This window comes from Melospiza georgiana, chromosome Z (assembly GCF_028018845.1).
Source record: "Melospiza georgiana isolate bMelGeo1 chromosome Z, bMelGeo1.pri, whole genome shotgun sequence".
NCBI lineage: Eukaryota > Metazoa > Chordata > Aves > Passeriformes > Passerellidae > Melospiza > Melospiza georgiana.
Window position 1 is genome coordinate 58,220,424 of NC_080465.1, and position 27,896 is coordinate 58,248,319.

A 27,896-nucleotide genomic window follows, 5' to 3' on the forward strand; every position below is an offset into this window, starting at 1 on the left:
TTATGGAATATGTTTCCATTTTGGAAAGGAGAAACTGAGGCAGAGGTTTTGCTGTTTTTTTAAATTTAGCAGAAGAGACACTTGATGAAATCCATTCTCAGTCCCCATGACCCATTGACCATTATCTGCAGTGTCATTTCAAGAAAAGGTAGTCTTTAAAACTGTACATTAATGAATACCTGGTAGAGGTTAGGGGGTTCTTTTTTTAATTAGAAAAAAAATCAGAGATGCAAAGGGGTTTGAAAGGGTAAATCTCAATAGATAAGATCAGCTGCCTATGTGCAAAGCTCAGTGAAGCATATGTCAGCCCCTGTGGTATAAAAATAGAGCAGTGAATGTGGTGAAATACTCTCTCATATGTGTGTACTCCTTGTTGAGATCAAGAAGTACAGAGCTGTATAAACACAATATTTTATTTTCAAAATATCAGGTGAAGTTTTTTTCATTTTTATGGAACTATTTTAAAGTTTTTCCAAGCATTCTAAAAGCACACTTCAAAGAACATTTATGGGAAGTTAGAGCATGACAGTACAGTTGCCATTTCTTACTTCTGCTATAATAAACTTGGAAGCTTTTGTTGAAAAAAAAGGGCTATTTTTACTCTTAATCTATACTAAGTCTTAATGGAATAGCCCAAGACTACTTACAAAAAAAGAAAATCTCTCAAAACTGAGGCCACTGTAACTCCAGGAAACATCTTGAGGCCTGAAGCAGGTAAATGTAATCTCTAAAACCTGAGGAAGAAAAAAATCCACTGCTGTTCAAAGCCCAATCTCCCCATGCATTAAATGGTGTAACTGAGCTAGTGTATCCCCTTCTGTGGTTTGTACTGGGAGGGAGAATTATAGCAATACTTCAAGGTTTTCTTCTTTGGACTGTCTCCTCTCCTTTGCACTTCTCTGAATTTGCAGCATATGTGGTGGTCTGTCTCTGAGCTTGATTCTGTGTGCAGCATCATTACTAAATGATATCAACGAGAGATTCAGCCATAACACACATTCAGAGTCTGAATGTTACCCCACCCTCTTTGTACACTGCTGTGGCAGTAGAACCTCAAGGTTCTTGTTCGAACTCACAAAGATTTGTTTATTTGTGTAAAAATAGAGCCTACGATCTGCAAACCACCCATCTTGTCTATAGCTACTATGCACTCTTTATTTTCTAAATATGCACATTTTTGTATTTAACAGAAAATATTATGACAGTTTCCTTTACAGTTGTCTCGGGAAAAGCCACCATGACATTCATTGTGTAAGGAAGTAATATCTATGTATGCAACTCTTCTACATCACTACACTAATCATAAAATCTTGGGTTGGGTTGGAACTGACCTTAAAGATTGTTTCACTCCAACATCCCTGTCATGAACAGAAATACTTTTCACTAGATCAGTTTTCTCAGAGCTCCATCTGATTTTGCCCTGATTACTTCTGGGGATGGGGCAATCACAGGTTCTCTGGCCAACCTGTTGCAGTGCCTCACCCTTCTCATAGTAAAGATTTTCTTCCTAATATCTAAATTAAACCTACTTTCTGTCATTTCAAAGCTGTGCCCCCTTGTCCTAACTATCTCTGTATGCCCTTGTAAATAGTCCCTTTCCATTTTTCTTAGGAGGCTCCTTCAACTGCTGGAAAGCTGCAGTTAGGTCACTCTAAATCATTCTTTTCTCCAGGCTGAGCAATCACAACTCCTTGAGCCTTCCCTCACAGCAGAGGTGCTCCATCCCCCTGATCACCTTGGTGCCTCCTCTGGCCTCTCTCCAGCAGCTCCATGTCCTTCCTGTGCCGGGACCCTGGGGCTGGAGGCAGCTCTGCAGGTGGGGTCTCAGCAGAGCGAGGCAGAGGGGCAGAATCCCCTCCCTGCCCTGCTGCCCAGGGGCTCTGGGTGCAGCCCAGGACACACTTGGCTCTCTGCGCTGGCACTGCCATGGCTGGCTCATGTCCAGCTCTCACCCACAGCACCCCCAGGCCCTTCTGGGCAGGGCTGCTCTCCATCTGTTCATGCCCAGCCTGGGCTGGCACCAGGGATTGCCCTGACCCAGGGGCAGCACCTGAGCTTGGCCTTGTTGAACCTCATGGCATTCCCATGGGCCACTGCTCGAGCTTGTCCAGGTCCCTCTGGATGGCATCTGTCCCTCAGGAGTGTCAGCTGCACCACTCAGCTTGGTGTCATCTGCAGATTTGTAAAGGGAGCACTTGATCCCTTCATCTGTCATTAATGAAGATATAAAATAAAACTTATCCCAATGTGGACCCCTGAAAGACATCACTTCTCACTGATGGCCGCTAGGACTCTGAACTATTGACCACAGTAGTAGAGTAATTCAACAGCATCTTATCAGGAATGCAAATATTTTGCCAGTATTTTAGTGGAAAAGCTCATCTGAAACAGTTCAAGAAACAATATATTCCTTATTTTATAATAGAAAACAATGTTTATTAAGGATTATGCATGGGCTTGCTGGTAGTGAACACTTCCTTGGTTTTCCTTATGACAGTAGACAGGTTGCCACAATAAGTGTAGGAAGCTATATTTGAAGTGCTGTATCAGATAGGCCTTTTCATTTAAGTCTGAATTCCAAAATATTTTAAAGTAAGGGATGTCATTTAATTTTTTTCAAGATTTAAGCATGATTATCTGTGGCAAATCAGACTTATGAGGGGTTCCAGGTAAGATTTTTTTTCCCCTAGTAGTTTATTCTGTTAAATCCATTATGGTATCTAGTTCCTACAAGCCAGAAAAGAACTGCAGGCCACCTGGAATACTACTACATTTAAAAGTCAGATAGTGGAATGACACAATTCTCTAAATTTCTCCTTTCTTGGTTTAATTGCTTGCTGGATTTATGTTCATTTGGGGTAACAGGAGGCATTTAATTTTAGATAAGACTACTAATAAATATTTGAAAATAGATATTTATTGCTGAAAGACAGAGCATAATAGCTTAAACAAAAATCTGATTTATTTATCAGCTGTGTAGCTCTCTGATTGGAGCTTGCACACACCTGGCTAGCTCAGAGCACAAGCAGACTCTGTGGGACTTGGCTGCCCTCACCTTGGTTTTTTATCAGCTCCAGCATGAAAAAAAATCTTGTCTGTTTTCCTGTACTGTAAGTGGCGAATCTGTTCAGCAAACCTTATTTTAAATAACATTGATTTTTCTAAAGAATGCCTCCCTGCTAATCACAACTTAATGACCTCTCTAAGATAATTGCTGTTTAATTGTATAACTAGTGACGCTTTGCATATTGGTTCCAGACAAAAAGTGCACTTCAAATTCTTGTGCTTTTGATAACAAGTCTTATCCTGTTTTGCTGTCTCTGTAGTTAATATTTTTTCTTTTAGATACAGTTCTTGGTCTTAAAATGAAAAATCATTTTAAAACATGTATTTTAAATATGATTCAAAAATGGCAGTTACAACTGTGTACAAGGGTAACTGAAAAACAAGTAAAAATCATACTTCTTATTAGTATAAATTATTAGAAAACATACATTGGAAGAGATCTATTGTTCATAATGCAAATGAAATGATCAATGAAAGAGAATCCTGAACCAATAATATGTGCCCATCAGGGTATTAACTTCATCATTTATTGTTACGACGTTTTACAAGGGTTTATAGATCAGTCAGTAAAATGTTAGTATTTTCACTGGTTTAGCCTTTAAATTATTCTTTCCTAGTGCAATGGGCCTCAGATTACATCAGTGTCTTAAGACTATATGTGCTTCTGTGGTCAGAGATTTGGTTTTGTTACAGGAGAGATTTGGTTATTATATTGCATTACTGCCTTCCATTAGAATACCTAAGTCATCAAAACCAATGGCTTTGAGTGTTATTTCATGTGCAGCTAATTTTTTCTGCCTGAATTTAATGCTTGAAATGCTAATTTTTTGGGAGCATAATATATTTCTTCATGAGAGGTTTATGGTTTCCATGGCATGTTTTAGCGTTCTTGTTCTTTCCTAGCTCCCTCTTGCTTCCCAGTAGTGCTGTTGGTTATGATTTGAGGAATAGCAAGGTATTCACTTGACTGCTTAGAGACAAACACAGTCAAATACCAGAGAAGACTTCCAAGTAGTCTGATATTAATTTTGAACCTTTCCAAGGTGGTATGCTAATGTTTTGGGGGTTTTATACTTCTTTTGTGGGTGAAGCTCACTCACTCCCTCAAACTGTAGACTCATAACCAGTAATTGGCAACTCCAATTAGCTCCGCTCAGGGCTGAGGAGTCTCAGACTGTAACAAGGTCTCCCTGGACTACTCACTCTACATACATTGTGCTCATATTTTCTCATTAGCTCCTTTCAGTTGCCACAAATACAATTTTCCAATGTTTTCAGATTTAGATCAGAAATATAATAGCTCTATTTTTGTGTACAAACACACACACATATATATAAAATACATATGCACACACACATACATACACATATATTAATACAATAATTTTTCATAACTTAAGGATCTGTGTTATCATACAGGTAGAATCTTGCAGTTTACTTCATTAACCTTAAACTTCCACTCAGGGCAAAGAGTGTAGGATCAATTGGCTAAGAGAAGAAAAATTACAGGGTTTCCGATTGCTTATTTTTCTAGTCTGTTAGAGTTTTTTTATTATTTTTAAGCTCTTAAGTTTTGGGAAGTCATAAATCTTGACTCTCAGAAATCACTGCATGTATTTATATGTGTGAAGTTACCAAGAATATGGGCTTAAATTTGAAGTTGCTGGTAGACATATCTTTGTTTCAGTCATGCAGTTTTATGACTTTCAAAGAGACGTGTTGGCAGAGAAGCATTATCTCAGTAACTCTTTTTAGACCTAAGTAATTTTTCATGTCTACAGACCAGGTGGCAAGAGCAGTACACACAAGTACATGTTAGCAGATAAAATTCTGTAGTTTCTGTAACCCAGATGGAGAGTTTTCTCCTGATAGCAATTCTTAAAAGTTGAGCAACATTGAAGTTATGTTGTTTTTACCTTGGTATTTTTTTTAGTTTTCAAAGTAGAAAGACATCTTAAAAAACTGAAACCGTAAGAGGCAGTCTTAGGTTTATTAGTCTCTGAATGTCGTGAATTTTGGGGTGTTTTCAGTGTGGATACGTTCAACATCATAGTGCTCAGTTATCTTACATTTCCAGTTATCTTGCAGACTTCTGTGGTCTTGTAACTCTACTTTAAATTGACAGTATGTGGGTACATTTTTAGTTATATTCTTTATTTCATATTATTGTTTGATTGACTAGTTTATGTCAAACCAGTTTGCGCTTTTTGCCTTTTTCTTGCTCCTAATAGCACTGTAAATTTCACAGTATGTTATGTTAATTTCTTACTTTCGAAATCAAATGCAATGAAACTGAATTGCCCAACAGTCTGTCAGAGAACAGCGTTCATAAACTATTGAGTGGATCTAGGGAAAACTTGCTGTAAGCATTTATTGGATAATATTTTCAGGTTTAATAAATAGTGTCTTCCTAAAATTTTTCATGTTCTCAGTTTTGATATTTTAATGTGTCACATAGTTCTAAATGATACTCATTTGCAAAGTAGTAAGTGAAAAGATTTTGACATTGGCTAGCTGTGATCCAGATGAGTATTAGCAAAGCTCTATAGTTTTATTTCTTTATTCCTTGGCTCATTTTTGGTAATAAGTTATTTTAAGTGTAAAAATCTCTTTTCTTTCTGGATGAGTGTTTATATTTTAATTTGTTTAGTACAGTTGATAAAGGCCTGCTCAGCAATGTTGGGTGAAAAGATTTAAGAAATTCTCTCATTGTTGACACACAACTATTGCCACCATGTCCATGTTAAGTCCCTGACAGAGAGGGGATAGTTTTATGGGGCTCAGTTTTCTGGTGTGCTCACTTCTGAAATTTGCCACAGCTTTAAATAATAACTTTTCTTCAGTTTTTTACCAGTATAATTATGGTTTGTTATGTTTCTTTTTTTTTTTTTTTTTTTTTTTTTTTTTTTTTTTTTTAGGGTAGGCTTCTTTGTTGTCTAATTCAGCAACATCATAAATATAAATACTTTCAAAGATAGATATGACAATAATCTGACATCATTTTGATGGATTATTGCAACAGAATTAAGATGATCCTTGCTTTCTAGAAAAGGTTAATTTGATTTTTTCTGTTAACCTTTTTCTTTGCTGTCATGTTTAACAAAGATTAAAAGGTAAAAGCAATAAATGCACAACTACTCTTATTTTTCCTTATGTTGTAAAGAAGTCAGTTTTCACAAGCTATTATGTATTGTGTGACTGTCTGTAGAGCAGAGGCAAATAAGGAAATATTAAGTGTTTCTCCTGTCTCTGAAGGTTGATGTACATGAGTATGATCTATAGAAAGGGTAATAGAAATTAAAACTGGAATTAGATTGACTTATGCAAGGTATAGAAAGCACACAAAAGCACATATTTTAGCTATATATTTTTTTTTCTCCAAACTAGATGTGCCATTACCTTATTCTTCTAGATATTAGATAGTTTTCATATTGTCAAAAAACATGAAGAAATACAGTATTCAAAGCACCATTTTTTTAGCTGTTTTCTTTTTTTATTTTGGTGGGGTATTTGCCTCTTCAATTGATATAGCTGAAGACTGTGAAGATTTTCTTTTCCTAGTAGGAAAAAGGTGAAGACTATTTAATTTAGACTCCAAGATGTCACTGAGAGCAGGACTGGAGTCACTCAAGCCACTTTAAAAAGCTTTAACCCTTAGAGCTGACACTATCTGGAAGTATTAAAGGATACTTTTCTTTTTTCTAAGGACCAGACAGTCAAGTGCTTCTGCATTTGTGCAGATAATATAACTTTGACTCTGACTGATTGAAAAGGTGTGCAATTGAAGTTGTAGAGAAAATTAGTTAGTCTTTTATATAATTTTGACTGCCTTGTGGTGGTATTTTTAGCCACTGATTGCCATACTTCATTTTTGTTATATTAGTTGTCTCTTAGTGACAACTAATTAGCAAAAATCATTTGAAAACCCTTAGATTCATTTCATATAGTTTACAAAATATTTTTTAGGTTCAGAAATTTTATCCAAGGGTAAGAAGCTTTCATAATATGATCACTTTACTAAATGATATATTTGATTATAAAAACTTCTTTTAACCTCAGTGTCCATTGATTTTTGATTGTGTCTTGTTTGCTGAAATGCCTAATGAAAATAGCACTAATGAAATACATGATAATGATTTTCCTTTTATTCATATTACTAGTAATAGCAATAAAATCTCATTATTATGAAGTATTTTTCTGGAATTAATAATAAAAATATTTTCTCATGGTTTAGTTATTTTAATAAGCCAGGTAACAAAGATTAGTATGTTCTTCAAAACTGTGTCTGACAGGAACAGAAGAAATTTTTCATGTATAAAGAATGTGTTTAGTGCTCTAAATCTTACCATATTTTAGGAAAATATGTTGTTCTGAGGTTATCTTGTACCAAAAAAGCATAGTCCTGGTGTAAATATTTCTTTTCTTTGTGTATTCATGATGGGAGATAACCTTTACCTAATGATAAGAATTGCAAAAAATTTCTAAATATTAGTCTCTCACAATTTTTCAGGGGTGAATGTTTATAGTAGTGTTAAAGAAACTGTTATTAAGGTATTCTGTCAGAAATGTGATGTTTATGTGTAGTATTTCATTTTCATTGTACTTTTTAGAAGAAGGAATCAGGGAGAGGACAAATGGGTATAAGGGCTGTTGTTTAGTTATTGCCTTATTGTAACCTGTAAGAATTAGGTGGTTGCTTTTAAAGTCTAAAATTGCCAGCATGAACAGTTAAATCAGATTAGGAGATAATCTATTGGAGATGGTAAATGAAAGAAAAAGGTCCCTGAGGATTTAGGTGTATCTTTCAAAAGTATGACAAATTCAGCAATACTTATTTTCTTAGAAATTGGCAAGTAAATTAGTTTTTTGTACTGTTCGAGGGTGGATTTAAGTGTCAGAGTAAGTGATTGGGTAATTGACCTGAAAATTAAAGTCGAATATATTGGATCAGAAGAAATTCCTACAATTCATCTAGTAAAATACACTTTTAAAAATGTATCTGTGTAGAAAATAGCACAATAGTCATGCTAGCTGATCTAACAAACAACTGATCTACATTAATAGGATTGAAAATGTATTTTATGATTCTGTGATTACTGAGTGGTAGGTTATACACACTGCACTTGGAAACATAGTATTGTAATATAGGCTTGGTTACAGGTAGAGCATAAGCTCCTATTTAATTTGATTAATTAATTCATATTCATTTTCGTGTTTGCAAAAATCAAACAGCAAGAATAACATAAAAACCTCTATGTTTCATTGCATATTCTTCACAGTTATGATAAGGCAAGTGAATGAGCTGTTTTCTCATCTATACAAGTTCTCCAGCAATGTGTTAGAACACCATGATCGTGTAGCATTTCATGACCTGATGAATGCTGACTCATGCAGTAATCACTGCAGAAATACAAACATGAATTTGAAATTACAATTTATTATATTTTGTCCTCATTATAGTGCATTTATAGTTCTTCCCTTAAAGAAAGCTGTCAAAGCTTAAAATTTGCAACAGAAACTTGCCAAAGTGATAAAGAAATGGGAATTCACATTTGTGTATTTTTCCAAAGTGCTTTTCTGTATACGTTTTGAGAAACTCATATTCAGAGACCTAGGGGAATATCCATATAAAGGGATTCAATTTAAAATAATATTTTTCTGTAGTGTAAACATGTAGCCGTATTCATTTCCAGTAAAATGTATGGATCCATTTGCAAAATTAAGAAACTGAGATACAGTACGTTTTATCTGTGGATTGTACTCTTGATATTTAAAAGTGATTTACTGCCTAATAACAGTAATTTTACTGTGTCTTCCAGATGTGTGGAGGTGATTGCCAGAGAGGGACGGAACCTGAAAGAACTGTATTTAGTATCCTGTAAGATCACAGACTATGGTATGTAATATACCTGTATCTTTATTTTTTGTGAAGATTGAACTGGAGTTCACAGGGACTGTTATCAAAAGTGTTGGAAATGTAGAGATAAAAATTTTCAAAACCTTTATCCATAAAAATAGGAAATTTATAAAAAGTGTTTGACTTGCTTAAAAATATCTGTGGTTGGGAGTATGAAATTCAGTGTATATATTTGCTGCAAATAATCCTTATAGAATTGGCAATTACTGGGCAGACTGGGTAGCATCCACTTTGAATAGTCCTGGAGACCAGGAGAACATTTGACAGAAAATCAAAAAATATATATGTGTTTCTAGATGCTGTAAAAGCATAACTAAGCAAGCAAAAATGTAGATTGGTCACCTGTTGTAAAAAATTTGAATGAGGTTGATGGTCCGTTAAAAATGCTGTTATGGTAAAATAGAGGAGCATCTTAGAATTAAATGTCCTCTCTGATAGGCCACATAGAAGGACAGATTTTTTATTTAGAATAGGAAATCTTCTAATGCTTGTTTGGAAAGGCTGCTTTGCTTTTTCAAATAAGATACTGACCTTAAATAAGACATTTATTTTTGCCAGAGGGCCAGATTCTCAAATGTCTATCTCCCACTTACATGCCTAAATTTCAGTAGGATTTACAAACTGTGTATTTGAGATGTTCATTTTAGGCTTGCTGATTTTTTTTAAACTTCACACTGCTTAGATTTTAATGAAGAATTACTATGTCGAAGTGATAAATTACCATTCCAGTAGTCACAAACTCATTCTTGTATTTTCCTTTTCAAATTCTGCACTTCACTGGGGTTTGTATTGTGCATTCAAGCGTATGTTGTTCTGCTGAGTTCTGCTCACCTTATGTGTGGAGTATAGGAAGATGAGGCCACCATGCAGCTGCTGCAGCTGCAGAGCTTTGAGCATGGCAGACGAGAGGGAATACAGGCCTTTACTGCCCTTTCCTCTGGTCTGCTGTTGTTTGTACTTCCATGGGCAGAACAGGCATTGTCAGACTTGAAAATGGATTTTCTCACCGCTTGTCCGAGATGAATTTCTGAGTTTGTGAAATGTCTTGTGGAAATTCAGGGAAGGAAATTGTCTGTAGAGCACAAGGTGATTATAATGAAGGTGCTTCTTGTCCCTGCTGAAGGGTGAGAGGAGCAGGACAGGGTCTGAAGGCAGACCTGTCTCTTCTGTCTTTGTACTGCAGATCTGCAGGCCCTGCTTTTGTACCTTCTGACTCTGACAACACGTGGAAAGAGTTATCATGGGCATAATGGAATCCATGTCTTGAGGATCAATAATTTCTCAAACTGATTTCACCCTTCATTCACTACAGTTACTCAGAGGAAAACATGATTTTTCCCAAAAGCAGGGAAACAACTGAAAAACTGAAGCAAAGAAACCTAGGAGAAAGAAAACCTTGCGTATGAAAGAATAAAGAGAGAGAAAAGGAAGTGTCCGTAGGCACACGGAAGCCAGAAGGTGTGTTTCAGAGAATGAATGAGTAGAAAATAATTGTTGCATTTGGGTGATTAGCCCTATCCAACCTCAGCTTCTCTTCTGTATACTTAGGCCCATCTGTCACTATCGTGTTGTAATCTGCAGTCACTTAGTATCATTGTACTCAGTTACTGAGAATTTGAGAATATTTTCTGTTGATACCTTTGCTACTAAGCTGTACAATTGCTTAAAAATTCAACTATTTTTGCTATTAAGGATCCAGTGTAACAGCTGAGATACTGACTGATTTTTGATACATTATTGACTAATTGATTAGCATGATAATCTTCAGCATGTCTCAGCATGCCAACCTGACAAATAAATTCTGATTTTAATATGAGCTGAAAATGCAAAACAAACCGTAACAAAGTAGAATTTATAAGCATAATTCATGGTTTCTAAGGAAGTCAAGATTTTGCCTTAGATTATATATGTGATATTTAGTGAATGTTTGTTAGGTAAACAAGAGTGTTGTAGGGTTGAGCCAGGCATCACCCTTTTCTCATTTATTTTCTGGCAATTGAGTAAAAGATTTTCTCACATTTGCTTTGATTGCTGGTAAGTTAAGAAGTGACCACCTTACAGTGTTGTGAGCTCTGTTCATTTTTGAACCTCCTTTCTCAAAGGATCTGTCTCTCTTCTCAAAGGGAGAAGAGCAGCTGCACTTCGTCAGAGGCTTTTGAGGCCCTCCTGTCCTCAGTAGAGCTGGGGAGCATGTACCTGACTTCTCAGGGAGCCTTTAAGGTGGTGTCCCATGGTCTTGCAAAGACTTAACCACTTATGCAGTTCTTCAGGCTCCATCAGAGAGTGTCTGAGGTCTGTGAGGCTGTGACTCGGTGAGAGCACATTGTCCTGTGCAACCCTGCTTTGTTTTTGATAATCCTGAGGGTGAAACACAGAGTTGTCCTTGCTTTGATAATTAAAATCTTGAGACCAGGTTTGTGCAGATGCAGGATTTTGAAAGCCCTCTTTGAAACTGTTCAGTGGCAGGTTTTTTATGCTACGAAAGTTAGCAGAATTTTGATGTTTGGTACAAGATCATAATTGCTTAGTAACTCAGCTGGAAAAAAAAATGTAATAGTGCTAATTTCCAGGAAAAATTTTAACCATTTGATACAATAATTTATCTATAATAACTTCAGTAAATAAAGAAAACAATTACAGCAAAAGCTGTTATTGGTTTCCTTCAATTAACTCAATAAGGTATGTATGTGTGAGGTAATTTCATGTCCTCTAGAGAAGGCTGTGAAGTGCAATCTTTGCCATTTTATTAATTTTGTTCTTTTGTTTTCCTAATTTCTGCATAGGATAGATAGTATACAAAGCTATACATGGTTTTTTAATGTCATTAGTATTTTTAAAGTGCACTAAAATAATTACATTTTATTTGGAAGCCTAAAAGATTAAATAAAAACTGCTACACTTTAATAATGTATCCATTGGTGGCATTAAGTTCTCTGGCATTTTTCTGACCAGAAAAATACTCTTTGTAGTATACAGAGAGATTAGGATTCAAACAGGAATTGAAGTATGTATACATACTGAGAGCTGATGAGACAAAAAAGCATTCTTTATTTAATGTTACATTCCAAAATGAATGATTTTGTATTTTTGTATACAAAAAAAATGTGTTTTGTTTACTTCTGAAAGAAATTATGTTATTATATCCGTTTTTAGGTTTACCATAATTTTCTCAAGATGTATTTCTAATTAATGACATCTGTTGGAGTGTTGCATGCTAGAACATTGACAATTGGTTTAAAAGTTTCTTTACATCCAACACATTTTTAAATGCTAAATAATCGCTAGAACACATCTAGACTGTCAGGACAGACTGAATTACTATAATCTTTGAGGTAAACACCTATATGCCCAAGAGCACAGACAGAGTGAAGTTAAAGCTAAACATTAGTTCCTCATGATGTTTCCCCCTTTTGTTAGGCAATCATGAATTAAGCATGGATTGTCAGTATTATCTTTGAATTTCCTGCCTTTTGTTGATTTGTGTCACAACCTTAACTTTACTTAAACATAGCGGTTTTTGTATTTAAGCTTTTCCTAAGAGCTGGTAAGGAAGCGGGATTTTCTCAGCTGTGGGGAGACTGTGTGTCAAATGAATTAGGTTGATGTGAAGATGCAGAGTGGTGAGGTAGAGCAGCAAGCACACACAGAATTGTGTAACTGTCTCTTCAATTTTATGCTCTAGTTCTGGGTTTTATTGATATCCTTAGTGCTGGGAATTTAAGTAAATTATTACTTATCAAGTTTGTAATAGTCCAGAGTGCTATGCACTCTGAAACACAAAAGTGAGATTTTTTGTTCAAAGATTAAAAGATTCAATGAAATTAGCCTGTGAAACAGGAGTAGATGTTTTAAGGGTCTTGCAGTAATGCTAAGTGTATATTTACTAAGAATTACTTTACAATCACATTCTTTTCAGTAGTGAAAGATAAAAGTCTAACGCTTTACTTCCACTTTAGAAAAGCAGTCAGACCAGTGTTTCCTCTCTAGGTGCAGAAAATAATTTCAAGCTTTAAATGGTAGACTAACAGAACACAGGGGAGGGAAAAAGGCAAATCCAAACACCACCACTCCAAAAAATAGACTCCTAAAGAAGTAAACTTTGAAAAATGTTTGAAGTGTTCAAATCCAGTGCTTTGTACAGCTGTGCCTTGTAAAATCACTGAAGAACTTTCTGAAGAAACAAAGTGCCTAAATAGTTATTACTAAGAGTGTGGTTAGCAGAGTGTGGGGAATAAATTTATCTCACAGTGTTGCCTGTTGAGTAACCTGCAGAAGATGACAGTTAACTTCATAGTTGTATTGTAGAATTTCTATTACCTAGTAGGTCTGGATTTTGCGTAACTTAAAAAATCTCTATTTCTAGATGTAAAGAAATTGCACAAAGCTTTTCAGAAGAAATGCTTGGCACAAGGAGCTGAGATAAACTGTGGTCTTTTGCTGAAAACTCTAGGATTCTGAGTATTGAAAAAGAGCTCTCTAGATATGTAGCCTTTTTCTTTTCTAAAATTCCTTTTTCATATTGCCTGTTTTCAACATTTAATGATGCATTTAGTGTCTGTGAAGACACATGGGGTTTTTTTAAGGGTTTTTCTTCTGCTGAGGGTGTTTGCTGAAGCAGAAAAATGAGTTTCAACAAACCATAATGGAATTATATAGTTTTTATATTAAAATGTTATAGATAAGGCATAGCTGTTACAAGTAGAAGTCTGGAGGAATAAGATAGCATTTATACTGAATCAAGTCCAATTGTCACAAGAAAAAAACGTAAGTGTAACTTGCATTTATTTTTCATAACTGGATTATGGATGCTTTTATCAGAAGGGAGATACCACTAAAAATGTTAAAGTAGTTTCCTTAGCTACTATTAAATTCTAATGTTTAAATACTTAAGATACATTAGCTTTCTATTTTAAAATAAAATATTTTAATTATCAAGGGATCAGTCTGCCCTACTGGGAGTTTCTTGCATTTTCTCTCCAGTATTTAGCATTTGTCATGTAAATCATAAAATGTAAGCATAGTGTGGGTATTTTCACAAAAAAGAATGTTTACCATCTGCTTCTCACTTGTATTAGCAAATCTGTCTAAAGCTTGATCTCACAAAAACTTTCCTAATATTAGCTTTTTTGAATCTAGTTTTAAAACACTGTGTCTTCTGTGCAAAGTAACTCAGAAGGCAAGTGCATTTTTGGGGAGATAAGAGCAGGATTTATGGATAGACAGAATAGAATAGGTGGTGAATACATTTCTGAGTTTTAAATATTTCATCCTATTAAGTTCTCTCATTCGTCTTCTGTGTGGTTCTTTCTCTTTTTCACTCTTTTAGTGATGCAATGAGAGCAAGCAGTGATCACACTGACAACCATGTTTATGCTTGTAGGTAAATGTACAGACAATCTTTTAAGGATCAGGGCCTCTGTTACCTCCTTTAGTAGTGGTGTGTGTGTTATGTGTATATGTATGTTTGTTCTTCTATAAAATGGTGGTAATATATTATAGTACATAGTAGTATCTAACTACTGTATATATATATATATGTCAATATATACACACATATATGTTGCTTTCTTATAAACTTTAATCTCTTTCTTTTCACAACAACATTTTCTCTTTAGTTATTCAGAAACCTGAATTCACTGAAGTCAGCCAGATTGTTGATGTTTAGCGCCAAATTTTGGGGTTCTTTTTTGCTTTTAGTATTCTTTTTCAGTGCATAGGTTGCAACTTTAACTCCAGTAGACTGTAAGAATTAAATTAGCCAAAGAGTAAGTAGGTGGCAAGCAATCTGTACCTGCTTGTATGTATTAATGATACCTCCTTTCACAAAATCTAGCAGCTAGTGAAGGGGTTTTATTTGCTTTTGGCATTAAAATGTTCATTTTTTTCTGAATCCTTAAGCAAATATTTCCATAGAAACCGTGGTAATTATGAGGATCACTGAAAGCTTATTCTGGAAGTCGAGATGAGTTTCAGAGTTTTATGTAGTTTAACAAACCAACAGTATCTATTATAACATGCTGCTCCTTCCTCCATTATAATGGCATTACTGTTTGTGTTGGAGTATGCAGGGAGAAGTTGGGGTTTTTTCACATGCTTCAAAACCTCTGAAAATTTCCCTTCAGCTAGGATGAAAAATTACAGTGTAGAGCTTTTGTAAGGACATTTTAAAGCTTGTTTGGTTTTATATTTATTCTTGTTGTCTTAGTTTGGAGTAGTTGCTCACGTAGTTTCTTGCAGATATTGAGACCTAATTTTGTTTCCATAGTGGATCCTGTTGACATTGAAACCAAGAGACTTGTTAATGTGAGGAAAGATAGCTGTGTATTGTTGTATTTTGGGAATGAAACCGTATCAGAGGACATCTTTTTTCAGTTTGGTTCAGAACTTTTAGGAATGTTCAGGAGTGAATACAAAACTTTAGTCACCTGTCTGTGGAAATCATTAATAAGTAAAAGTTGAATTAAAACTTTATATAAAGTAATCCCTGAAGCAGAAAAGAGCTCTTGAACAATCTTGTCAGCCCCATATATAATTCATAACTATCAAAACCCCAAATTTTCTTTTTGTGTAAGTTTTATCAGTATTCCCAATGTCACAAAAATGGCATGCAGTTTTCTTTAGAAGCTGATTTGAGATACCACTGTGCATCTTCAAGACCCATACAGTGAAATAAATTACTGCAATAGCATATTTCTCAAATAATAGACAGTTGCAAATCCTTTGTCCTATGGTACATAATAAAGGATTTTCTGTATGAGCAATGAGATGAGACAAACTTCCAAACTCTTTTTTGTCGTCCTGGAAGGTGGGTTGTCCCCCTTAACCTGTACCCTTAAAATAATGTGGTATAATAGCCAGATGGAGAAAGCTGGATATAGATGCACTTTTGAATTGTCAAGATGAACAGAGCAGAAGCCTATGATTTGTACTCAGTTTGTTCCCAGTTGCTTGTTCTGACTGTGGAAAACAGAGATGCGTTGTGCTTCAGGTTTGATTTGTCTTGTAGAGAGACTCACAGGTACTATTATTTTAATTTAAGCTTTTCTGTGGGAAACCTAGTGCTTTGCATTGTTATTTCAAGTCTTTGGTGAAAAATTTGGCAGCAGTTTATCAGTCGTAATAAAAACTTTAATTTTGTGCTGTTTTATCACCAGAGAGAAATGCTTAAGTTAATCTTAGGAAAAATGCACCTCATTTCTGAGTTCCAAGACACATATTTCTGATACAACAAAAATTGAAATTGCCACAACTGCTTCATGTGCCAACAGATATACATTTTCATGTTCTTGCTTTTTTTAATGTATTAGGAGACTTTAATATAATACCAGACTTCCATTTAACTCAAGATCTGGCTTCTGTTCTCTGGTGTTAGTTGTATTTTCTTTTTTTGTGTGATCTAAAAAAGTAACATACAGCTTTATTCCCCCAGTGCCCGTGTTAACCCCTGTATTACAACCAGTGTGCTGGGTGCCTCTCCAGTGAGCTATCACACAGCAGAAATAATATACCTCGCCTTTGGAGCTTGAGACTTTGCATTAAAGTGCAAATAAATGATTACATGTAAATTATGCAATTATGATCATATTATGAACATTAGGGTCATTGTTGTTGGATTGGTTTTTTTTTTAATTTTGATTTTGCCCCTCCAAAGACTACCAACAAAATGTATTGTCATTTTTTACTTTCATTTCAAACAGTATCTGTAACGTCACACTGCAAGGAAGAATACCAATTCTAACAGAACATTTGATTTGCACTCAGTGGTAGATTTACTTAACCAAAACAATTGTGAAACTTTATTTAGCATACATTTATCTCTGGCTTGGATAGAATAATTTAATTTAAATATTTAAAACATGTAATATTTTCTGATAAACACCAGTTACAACTCACAGTAACACACTGTTGCTATAATCCAGTTTTATATTTAGGTCATTGTACTTCTGAACGTCTTTAAAATTTGCACCTAAACCACAATATTTGTTGAGTAGCTATTAGCAATATACTTTTAAAAATCCATACATTTGCTACATTTAAAATTACTAATATAAACATAGTATTAGTCTCAGAGGGGATTATTCAACACTCCTTCTCATAATTCTAAATTTTAAAACAGTATTTGTATTTTTCTCTGAGAGAAACAGAACTCAAAAAGAAGAAGAAGAAAAAAACATTACCAAATCTTTTTCCAATCAATGGGTTATGATACAAAAGTCTTGTTGATATATGTGATAATACAAGTAGAGAGTTGGACCATATTTTAAAAGGACTGATCGTTTGCAGTTGCAATTTATTTCTCCTAAATTCTAGAATCCAGTTTTATGATCTCCCCTTTTTGCTGCACTGTAAAATATATTTTTAAAATTACATTTTAAAGTTAGTGTGTTTCTAACAGTGTTGCCTAAATAAAAGTTACTGTTTTCTTCAGCTGGCATCCGAAAGGGAGAAGCTCATTCACAGTTCTTAAACATAAAAACTGTTGATTAAACTTAGAAAGTAATGAAGTTGTTTCGTCATAATTGCTCAAACTAAGTTAAATCTTAAAAACATTAATTTCTTGGTGGAAGACTTTCCTTTCCACGCTCTGTTTTGTACATTCTCTTGGTGTGTTGGATTCCAGTATTACTCAAATAAGTCAGGAAAAATCTAATTTTCACTGTAATCTATCTGCCTGCCTTGAAAAATTCAAATAAAGTGCTTTGTAGACCTACCATGAGTGGAGTTATTTTTAATGCCTAAGTTTAAAAAAAAAAATCTTGTAATGATTTCTGTAGTCTTCTGCAGTAGGATTTAGCTAAGGGAATGAATACCTAGAAAAAGGGTTTTTCTTTAAATGGATTAAAAAATAGTGGCTAAGACATTGGTGTAGTTGACTAGAATAAAGAGAAACTAAATTCCTATTGCAACAGCAATATTATAAATACTGGTTTAGAGCTTTATTTTTTAATTTTAAAAAATTAAATGTTACATTTAAACAGTTGAGTGCCTGAATGTTTTTAACAATTGGAAGGAGAATATGTATACAAATTCTAACTTTACTACATATCCTCCTTTTTGACATATTTCTGAGGTCTCACTATGAATATTCATTAATAGATCTGTTATATAGAAGTATTGGATCTGCCAAATACCAAAATATCAAGTAGTACAGACTGGATCATTCTTAATTCATATTAGTTTGAAACATGAATTACAACTCAACAGCAAAATATGTAATAAAAAAATTTAATAACGTGGGTTTTTATCAACTTGTCTGAGCTGAGGATGCATCCAAAAAACTTTTAAATATATTTAGTGAAATGTAATGAGTAGTACTTCCCCTCTGCATTCCTGTAATTGGGATTCTGGGTTAGCTTTATTATGACAAAAGTATTTGATTTTTACATCTGTAATGAATTATACAAAGAGGTTCATGCTGTCTTTGTAGGCTGTAAACTCTTGAGAGGATAGAACAGAGTGTAGAAACTGTTCTGTTAGCAGTGGAGGGAATGTGATTCACTTAATAAATAATCAAGTAATCATTGTCCTTTCAAAAATTAATAAATTGACATAAAAATTATGTTTTGGTCAACTTCAAATATTTGAAGAGTTTTCTATAAAAAATTCATCTCAAAGTAGCTTTTAAATTATGTATTTTAGTTTCTCATAAGTCAAGTGGGATCATTTTAGCTTTTGAAATGTCAAGTATCTTTCCAGAACACTCAGACAGCAAGATTGCTTTATTTGCAGTTCTCTTTGGCTTGGTGCCCTCATTCCTTAATTTTAGCTATGCATACTGAACGATATTTCTTCTAATTACAAGATGCCTAATACAGAAGCGTAGGAAAATATTCCAAAAATGTAATATGGAATATTGTTAGCACAAAGAGAAATAAATAAATATGGTTAAAGAGAATTCTTGAATAGTGTAAGAAAACAACTGTTATAAATCTGAAACTCTAAAAAATTTGTGCTTTTGGATATTCTGTTCATTTTTACATACTTTGTAATAGGTAAGTGAAATATATTCCATGGTGTCAACCAGTTTAGATACTTTTAAAAAGACTACAAATATGGAAATGTTTAAATGTTATTATCTAGACATAATAATCCAGAGTACAAATTTAACAATATTTTCAGTAATCTGAAGACATTAGTCCTTTTTTATTTTTTTGGAGAGGATAGGTATGCTAGTCAGTGTTTGCTTGTAGTTTTTTAAACTCTTAATAATAGAATGTGTGCTATATATGATGCAACTCAATTATTTTTGTGAACTCAGGAGCTCTAGGAACATGGTAATTTTGCTATATATAGATATTGGAATGAAGATAATTTTTTTCATACTACCAAACTTTGAAAGCACTGAAATTATAGATTGCATTTTGTGTAAATTATTTTAATATGAAGATATAGTAAAAACATCTCCCTCTGCTTCAAGTATGAAATCAAGTATGTTCCTTGATTAAATCTGTATGTCTACATAACTAATAATTGTCTAGTGTTGAATTTACGCTTAAAAATGTGTGTTCTCTCAAATAGCTAATTAATGAAATAATCTTGTTTTATGAGTATTTTAATTAATTCACCTTAAACAGGAGTATTTTCTCAATTTCATTGAAAAAAAATGCTGTCCTGAAGTTTAGTGAGCAAACAGTAAACAAAAAAAGTCAAGTATGAAATCATCATTGTTTATTGTTTGTAAGGGTTTCTCAAAGGTCTAGATCTTGCATTAGAGCATTAGCCACACTGTTAATTTGATATAATCAATAAACCATTGAAATTTTGATTGAAGGAGACCTGTGTTGACCTGCAGGCACCCAGAGTGGGGATGTCACCACTCCTTGATCAGGTCCACTCTCTGTGGCTCTGCCTGGACATTACTTAAAGACCTCCAGGGACAGAGGCTCCACCATGTGTCTGTGGATATTTCATCAGTGCTTCATTTACACTGCTAAAGACTTTTGTTTTTTCCCCTCTAATGCCCAACCTAAATCTCACTTGCTACACTGTGGTCATTGACCTTGTGACATCTTTGGTAAGCTGTGAGTCAGATTTGACTCCATCCTTTTTATAACCACCAATACAACTCAGAACTTACCACAGCATTGTATTTGTGGGGAAAAATGTGTTATTTTTGCATGTGAAACAAACCTGAAACTTAAGAAAAAAAGATGATTAACAAGTGTTAGCGAATAAGAATAGCTGTCTATTTCTTGGTTAGTAATCCAATGACTCCACCTATTAGGAACTTTTAATACTGCATATTTATCATACTGAATTTTTCCTTAGGCCTCGAGCATTTTGTTTCACCATTACATTTTAACTTATTATTTAGAGATAAAAACACATGCCTTGTGAATGAATTATATTTGTTTTCTTTTTGCAGTTAACATCGAAATTTCATTAAAAATCAGTGACAGTGTTATGTTACCTACAGCTTTGTTTTAGACCAATGAGGGGATATTGGTGAAAAAAAGTAAAACCTCTTTCTGGCTATTTGGATATTTCTACATTTTCATGTTGGTAAAACATGATTTCTTTACCTTTCATTTTGTTTTGAAATCAGGCACAATGAAGAAAACTCTTTAATATTTGAGCAGCAATAAGTGCTTCATCATCCTAACCTGCTAGTTTTGCTGGTACCATCTCTATTATGAAAAGCGGAATCAGGGAGACCGTAACATTTAACTGTGGCTGCCTAATAAGAGGAAAATGTAGCATAATTAACTATAACCAGTTACTGGTCTGGTGCACCAAATCCCAAATTATGTGCGTTGTACACCTCGTATGTTCCTCTAACCTTTCATCTGAATCTCTGCTATTTCCCTAAAAGCATAGGTTTGTACCTTTTTTACCAGCGAAGTGGAAAACACCAGTAGAATGTAACCTTTATGGTTAGTCTGTACTTGCCTCTTTTTCATTTCTTTCACCACCATTAAACTTTGTTATCTGACTTGGTGTACCGTTTTTTCTTGATTGATGTTTAAGAGGGACGGAAGTACTCTAAGCAATTGGAGGCTATTTTCAAACCCTTGGGGAGTTGTAGTAATAACTAATGATGTCCTAAAGTGGCCCTGCTATATCTACATTTTAGAGACTCAGACAGAGGAACATGAAACTGCTAACTGCAAGCATGGTATCCTTCAATATTTTGAATAGGCCAGGCGAAATGATGGCGCTATAAATGAGAAGGTATTTAAAGCTGTGTTTTTCAGAAAAAATGAGCTCAGAAACATATTTTAAATTTTGCTGCCTGTTCTTTGCTTTGTGCATTTTAGTTACGTCACATTAATGAGTCAGAATTGTGGTGGGGGGTGTGTTTTGTGTTGGGCTCGATGACGCTGGAGCATACAAGTAGTTCTTTGAGGCCATGTACTATAAAATGACTCATGAGGGACTTCTTTTATTTGTGCCCACTTGGGACTGTTCCTGTATATGCCAAGAAAGTGGAAAAACATGTTGATATGGAATTTCAATGAAAAAGACCCACTTTATTTAGGGGATACTTTTGGCAGCTATGAAATAGTACCTACTTGATCAAAATCTTGAAGTCTCCATTTTTTACTGGTAAATCCCTGAAGTGATGTTTGTGTATGTTACTGAAAGAAGACAGAACACCCACTAATTTCACTTTGGCCACCTAGATGATTTCTTTTGTTTCTTTTCTGTAGTTTAAGGGCATATCAGTTCTTATTTTTCCTAGATGTAGTTCAACAATTCTATGTAAACAGAACTTGTTTATTCTACCGTGCTGTGTTCTTGTCATATAATTAAAGGAGGAGGATTAAGAAACCATTCTGATCAAATGTAACTGCTAAGAAAAAAGAAGGAAAGAAGAAATCTATTTTGTCCTTTAATCAATAAATATACAAGTACACTTTAATAGAAACTGCAAACTGAAAGAAACCTAATTCATTGAGGTTACTACTCCCTCTGCAATCTATATTTTCTTACAAGCTATGATTTATGACCAGAGAGGTTTTGCACAGGTTTTATAAAATAGACTGAAGAAACACTGGTTTTGTGTATATATTTGTGTATATATACACAATACGTTTTTGTGATCTTATGTAGAGGGGTTTGCCATCAGCCATGTGTTTGCAGATATATTTGGTTATCAAGGCGTGCACATGCAGGTACAAACATGCATGAACACCTTGGATTATGTTTGTTTCTTATGTAGTCATAATTGAAGAAAGGCCTTTAGAGTGCAGACGTAGCACACATCTTACAAGGGTGTCTTTAAGTGAAAGGAAAAAGATTAGACAGCAGTATAAATATTTATTTTTTTTTGCATATTTGACTTCTAATGCAGCTGAGCATTTCATAAGTCAGATGTCAGATACAGTACTGGTAAATTTTGCATGCATTCCTGTTATTTTTAATCAAAATAAAAAGGTCAACAATGTAGTCTTCCTAGTAAAATAAAGTACAATTTGATTACTTTCTGCTAATGCATATTACAATTTAATTTTATTTTTAGGAAGAGGGAGGTCTCTAATGGAAAGGAAATGGACTGTATAAATTAGGTGTACCCTCTTACATTTACCTCTGTTCATGCAATTTTAAATACTGTTGCTAGTGCCAAACAAAAGAAACAACAACGTTTGAATTGTAAACAATATTGAGCACATACATGAAATGCACAAAACCTTTGTCAAATTTACAAAGTGCCTGAATCTCCTCACTGAGACATCTACCCAAAATCTACAGTTATTTATTGTAAAAATAAATAAAAATTAAAGCTCAATCTGAAAGCTGTGCGGTCTGAAGATACAACTTGCAACCTGTTCCACAAGAACAGAGTTCTACAGTTCATGGAGATGTATTAATTATATGGATCTTATGGAAAGATTGTTTCAGATAAAATACAGAAACTGTGTAATACTTTTTTAGTATGTGTACACAAAACTCTTCCTTTAGGTGGGTGAAATTACCAAGCCACACATCTCTGCTCCGTTCTTCATGTAAGATGCTTATGATGCTCTAATCATCACTGTTGCAACTTTGTGTATTGTCACTCTTCTGATTACCAAAGATTCCAGTACTAGAGATTTTGCAGCACCTTGCAGTTTGCAGATAAAAAGTCCATAATCTTGAATCAGGATTTAACAAAGCAGCATTTGTGTAGTTCCTATGGGAAGTGGCTTAGAACTGCTCACAGAAGTTAAGCTTATTACTGTACTTGATAATGGAGCTACTGACAGGTCTTTTGTTGAATGAGAGTAGGTGCACATGAGATTGTGAAAGATGGAAAGCCTTGTTGGTTTTTTGTTGTGTTTTTTTTTTTTCTGACACAGACTTTAAATCTTGAAGATCTGCTGATATCACATAGAGAATAAAAGCAGCTTTAGATGTATGGGAATAAAACCAAAAGAATTCAAAATAAAACCAGTCAGTCAAAGCAATAACATGTGCAGCTACGGTTTAGGGAACAAATCCTTGGATTTTTTGCTGTCAGCTGGAACCTTGATTGGTTTAGGAACTCAGAAAATGTTTTCTCTCTTCTTTTCAAAGTTTTAATTGATTATGTAAAACATTTTCAGATTCTGCAATGCTGAATAGAGAGTTTATAGTACTTTTCAACTCTCTTGATAGTCTTGAGGCAACCTTGATCTGTTTTGGAGACAGCAGCCATCACTGTTATATTTCCTAATGCTTGGAGAAAAATGAAAAATTCTAGTGTTAACTCTGACTGTTGCAAATTTTGGATATGTATTGCTGAAATAAGTCACTTTGTATGAGGAATGCTACTGTAGATGCCTTCTCTCCTACTCCTGGACTCTTTTCACTTTCCTAGTATTTTCAAAGTGCAATGCAGGTATTTTCAATCTCATCCAAAGTTAATAGGCAAACCACTTTTTCAGAGAGCCCAAGTAAGACAGCAGGTGGCCTTTGGGAATTAGGAAGAGGGATCCAGGGGTTTGGTCGCTCCCACAGTTTGACCGACCTACATGGAGTTAGGATGTAGTTTCAGCAAAAGGAATGTGGGCTGTGACAGGGGTAGGTGGGGAATTCCGAGGTCAGGCACTCAAAAAAATTACAGAATACAGGATCCCTGGGATAGAAAGCATGCATGGATTAAAGCATAGATAATTTTATCTCAGGAAAGGAGAAATAGCAGGTATGGATTTTAGAGTCGAAGTAGTATAATGCTCTGAGCTGTGAGAGGGTCTTCAGAGGAGTTAGGGGTTGCCCAGGCCACCCCTTTTCTTGGGGAGAAGAATATACACAACAGGCATGTACCCTTATCCTTCTTGTTCTCTGTACAGAAATGTTAATTCCTAAACCATTCAACTTCTCTGTTCCTGCCAGTAATATTGTATGAAAGAGTACTTTTGTAAATACACTCTCTTGCATCCAAATTTAAACATTTAAATGAATCTTATCTCTATTATGATTAAATTCTTCCTTTTCCTGATGGAGACTGAGCACTAGAAAATGGCATCACTTTGTGACAATGCATCATATATTCTAAAGCTTTTCTTTTCATTTCATGCTTTAGATGATCAGTATTTCTAGTCAGTTAGGAGAAAGGTTTCAAAGAGTCAGATCTACATTAAGAAGCCCTGGAACCTCTTACTATACTGCCAGGTTGCAAATTGTCAGGAAGTGGTAGGATATTGGAATCTGGAACTTTTGATTGATATTTTTTGTTCTTCATGGCTGTTGTAGAGTTGACCATTTACATTCACATTGTCTTTAGTTATGCTTGCCCTTTAGATTTGCTCAGTATTGTGGCCAGTTGTGCCTAATTTCTTTATCAGTGATCTGGACAAGGGGATCAAATGCCCTCTAAGTCATTGTTGATCTGTGGGAGGGCAGGAAGGTTCTGCAGAGGGATCTGGACAGGCTGGATCCATGGTCCAAGGCCAGTGGTCTGAGGCTCAACATGGTCAATTGTCAGCACCTCCCTTGGGTCACAAGAACCCCATTCAGGCTGGGGTTCAGGTGGAGAGCTGTCTGTGGAAAACCTGGGGGTGCTGGTCAACACCAGTGGAACATGAGCCAGCTGTGCCCGGGTGGCCAAGAAGGCCAATGACACCCGGCTCAGATCAGCAGCAGTGGGGCAGCAGGAGCAGTGCTGGGCACCAGTGAGGCCACACTTCAAATTCGGTGTCAGGTTCTGGGCTCCTCACTATAAGAAGGACATTGAGGGGTTGGAGTGTGTCCAGAGAAGGGCATCAGGGCTGTCTGGAGCACAAGTCTGATGAGGAGCGGCTGAGGGAGCTGGGGGTGCTCAGACTGGACAAGGGTGGGGGGGAACTTACCGAGTTCTAAAACAGAATATATTGTAACTAGGTGAGAGTCAGGTTCCTCTCCCTGGTAACAAGTGACCGGACAACAGGAAACAGTGTTGAGTTGAGCCACAGGAGGTTGAGATTTCATCCTAGGTAGAATTTCATCGCCATAAATGTTGTCAAGCACTGGAACAGGCTGCCCGGGGCAGTGGTAGTATTTAATAGACATGTAGAAGTGGCACACAGGGAAATGAGTTAATGGTGGACCTGACACTGATGGGTTAATGTCTGGACTTTCCAACCTAAATGATTCTGTAACCTTAATAGGTAATTAAATGTGTCCAGATATGAATAATTTCTAGCGTCTTTATATTCTGAGACTGGGAGAGCTTCAATAAAACACCCATTTATATTTTCCATTTCAAGTGGCATTACAAACATCAGCTTTACACATTCTTGCTTAGCAAGGATGTAGAAAAGCAAGAATGTCTGCTTCTCTTCATTGGTTTTATTGTTTTTGTTTCCACATTACAGTGTCTGTAGTTTGCCACTGTTACCTGCAAATTTGCAGGAAATGTCTTAGCTTTTGTAGATTTAATCCTTTTTTTCCCTTCAGATATGCCCTATGCTCTCAATTTTAATTTATTCTGAAGAAAAAAGTCCCTATTCCAAAGTGACTTCTTTATGATGGAAAAGAAACTTAAAAAATTAAGTTGTTCTTTCCATCTCCAAGTATGTGTTTAATTTAGCTTGCAGTATTTGGTACTTATATTTATCTTTTCCAAGTACCTGTTTTCCATCTTTCTTCTCAGAGAAAGAACAAGCAAAATATTTCAGTTGTGGTAATGAGGACAGAATGCATCTGAAGGTGGGATTTGCTTTTCTTTGCAAATAGCAAAAGAATAACAGGTGAGGAGTTCTAGCTTAAATATTTACATGTGAGTTTAGTGACTACAGAATCAGTAATCTGATTAAAATTAGATGCAGTACTTATGTATTCTGTACAAACTCTAGGATACCCAACTTTTAAGCAGATTTCAGAAATATTGTATGTGTCATACAGTATTTAAGAACTGTTTTTGTGAGTTTCTTTTGAGTATCATGGTTGTCAATTTAAAATGGAATTAGCTAACAGACATTTTAAGATGCTTCTGTCTATACAAATAGCATTTGAGTACCAAGAGACCAATATTAATTGACACAATATTTGTTGGTCTATCTAGAGTCTTTGGCACCAATTCATTGTTCTTACTGAAGAAAACATAGGCTAAAATTACATAAAACTAAGTTAGGTGGGAAAAATAACTACATTTGTGGTAGAGATACATAACATTCTTGGAGCTATTTTGTATAATTATGAAATATGGATTGTTCTTATAAGTAATCAAGAGTAACATTTAAAAGGAGAGATAAAGATTAAAAATAAAAAATTGATATAAAATTTATGTGGTCTAGAAAGTTCACAAATTGATCTGTTACTCTAATACTTAAAATAGAGAACATAATTTCTTTCTAATTTGATTCATGAACAAAAGAAAACTTATTATAGGAAGATGTTAAATAATAGGAAAGGACATCATTGAAAGGACCCTGAGAAATAATTCCTTGGCTATCAAGGTCCAGGAGGCATCTTTTCTGTCCTCTAGGCAGAGGTAAGCCTCAAACTGTCTGGCATTACATAAACAGGGAAAATTATGCACAAAATACATGTCTACTTTAGATTCCAAATTAGGCAAGCTGACCTGCAGAGTCACCACTTCAGAAAGAAAAATGGACACAGCCTAATGTAAGAAGCTTTGCAAATGCATTAGTCAGAGAGAAGTCACCAGGAAAGGACTGAAAAATAGGTGCAGCAGAGAGAGGGATTTTTTTTTTCTGCTTTGTAGAAATTGGCTTCCAGAGGTGTTGGGTTTGGATATCATAGATGACTAGAATCATTTGAAGCTTATCAAATCCCTCTCAGCCAGCAAAATAACTAAGCATTAGAACATATGATAAAAAGAAGCAGACAGTTTTCATGAGAAAGACCATGGTATTTTGTACATGAAAAATGTACAAATTTAACTATTTTCGTAGTTGCAGACATTGGCTTCACTATGTAAGCATGAAGGCCGTCATTCCTGCTGCTTAAGTGTTTCTCTATTGTCTTAAAAACTGACATCTGATATTTCACACAAAATTCTGCATTGTCAGTCCAAGACACCTCCTTTTTGCAACTCTTTGGCTTCCTGCAAACTTGTAACAAAGTCAATGATGAAATCAATTCATATAATATTTACACTCGAAAGGTAAGATTGCTTTAAGTGATGGGATTGGAAGAACCTGAAAATTCATCTCCTTCAGATCTTTCTATCTTCTTCTATACTGCAGTGGTAGTACAGTTTTGAAGTTCCCTCTGCCTTGGAATAAAAATCCAAGCCTGCCTGCCATGATTTTGTGGTTATCTCTGTAAAGTAAAATATTTTCTAGTCTATTAGTCTTGCACTGAGTATTTTTTAGTCAGGCTGTTGTTTCTGCCCGCTATTGCTATGTTTGATTCCTCCTCAGCCTTTCTCCATGTGGGTAATGCCATTTCCTAGATTGCTTATTGCCTCTGGTAGGAAGGACAAATTATGCATGTTTTGAGATGCAGAATAATTGTCTACTAAAAGAGTTTATGAAAGATAAAATTCAGTTTGCTGTCTCTGTGGAGA

The 27,896-nt window shown here is 35.0% G+C and overlaps 1 protein-coding gene across 1 annotated transcript in view; it reads left to right on the plus strand.

The window, feature by feature from the left end:
• FBXL17 (F-box and leucine rich repeat protein 17) overlaps positions 1–27,896 on the plus strand; it is a 267,741-nt gene that overhangs the window by 166,144 nt on the left and 73,701 nt on the right. Inside the window, exon 7 of the mRNA XM_058043352.1 lies at positions 8,886–8,962. Within this exon, the coding sequence (XP_057899335.1) occupies positions 8,886–8,962 (77 nt within the window). The remainder of the gene's footprint in view (positions 1–8,885; positions 8,963–27,896) is intronic.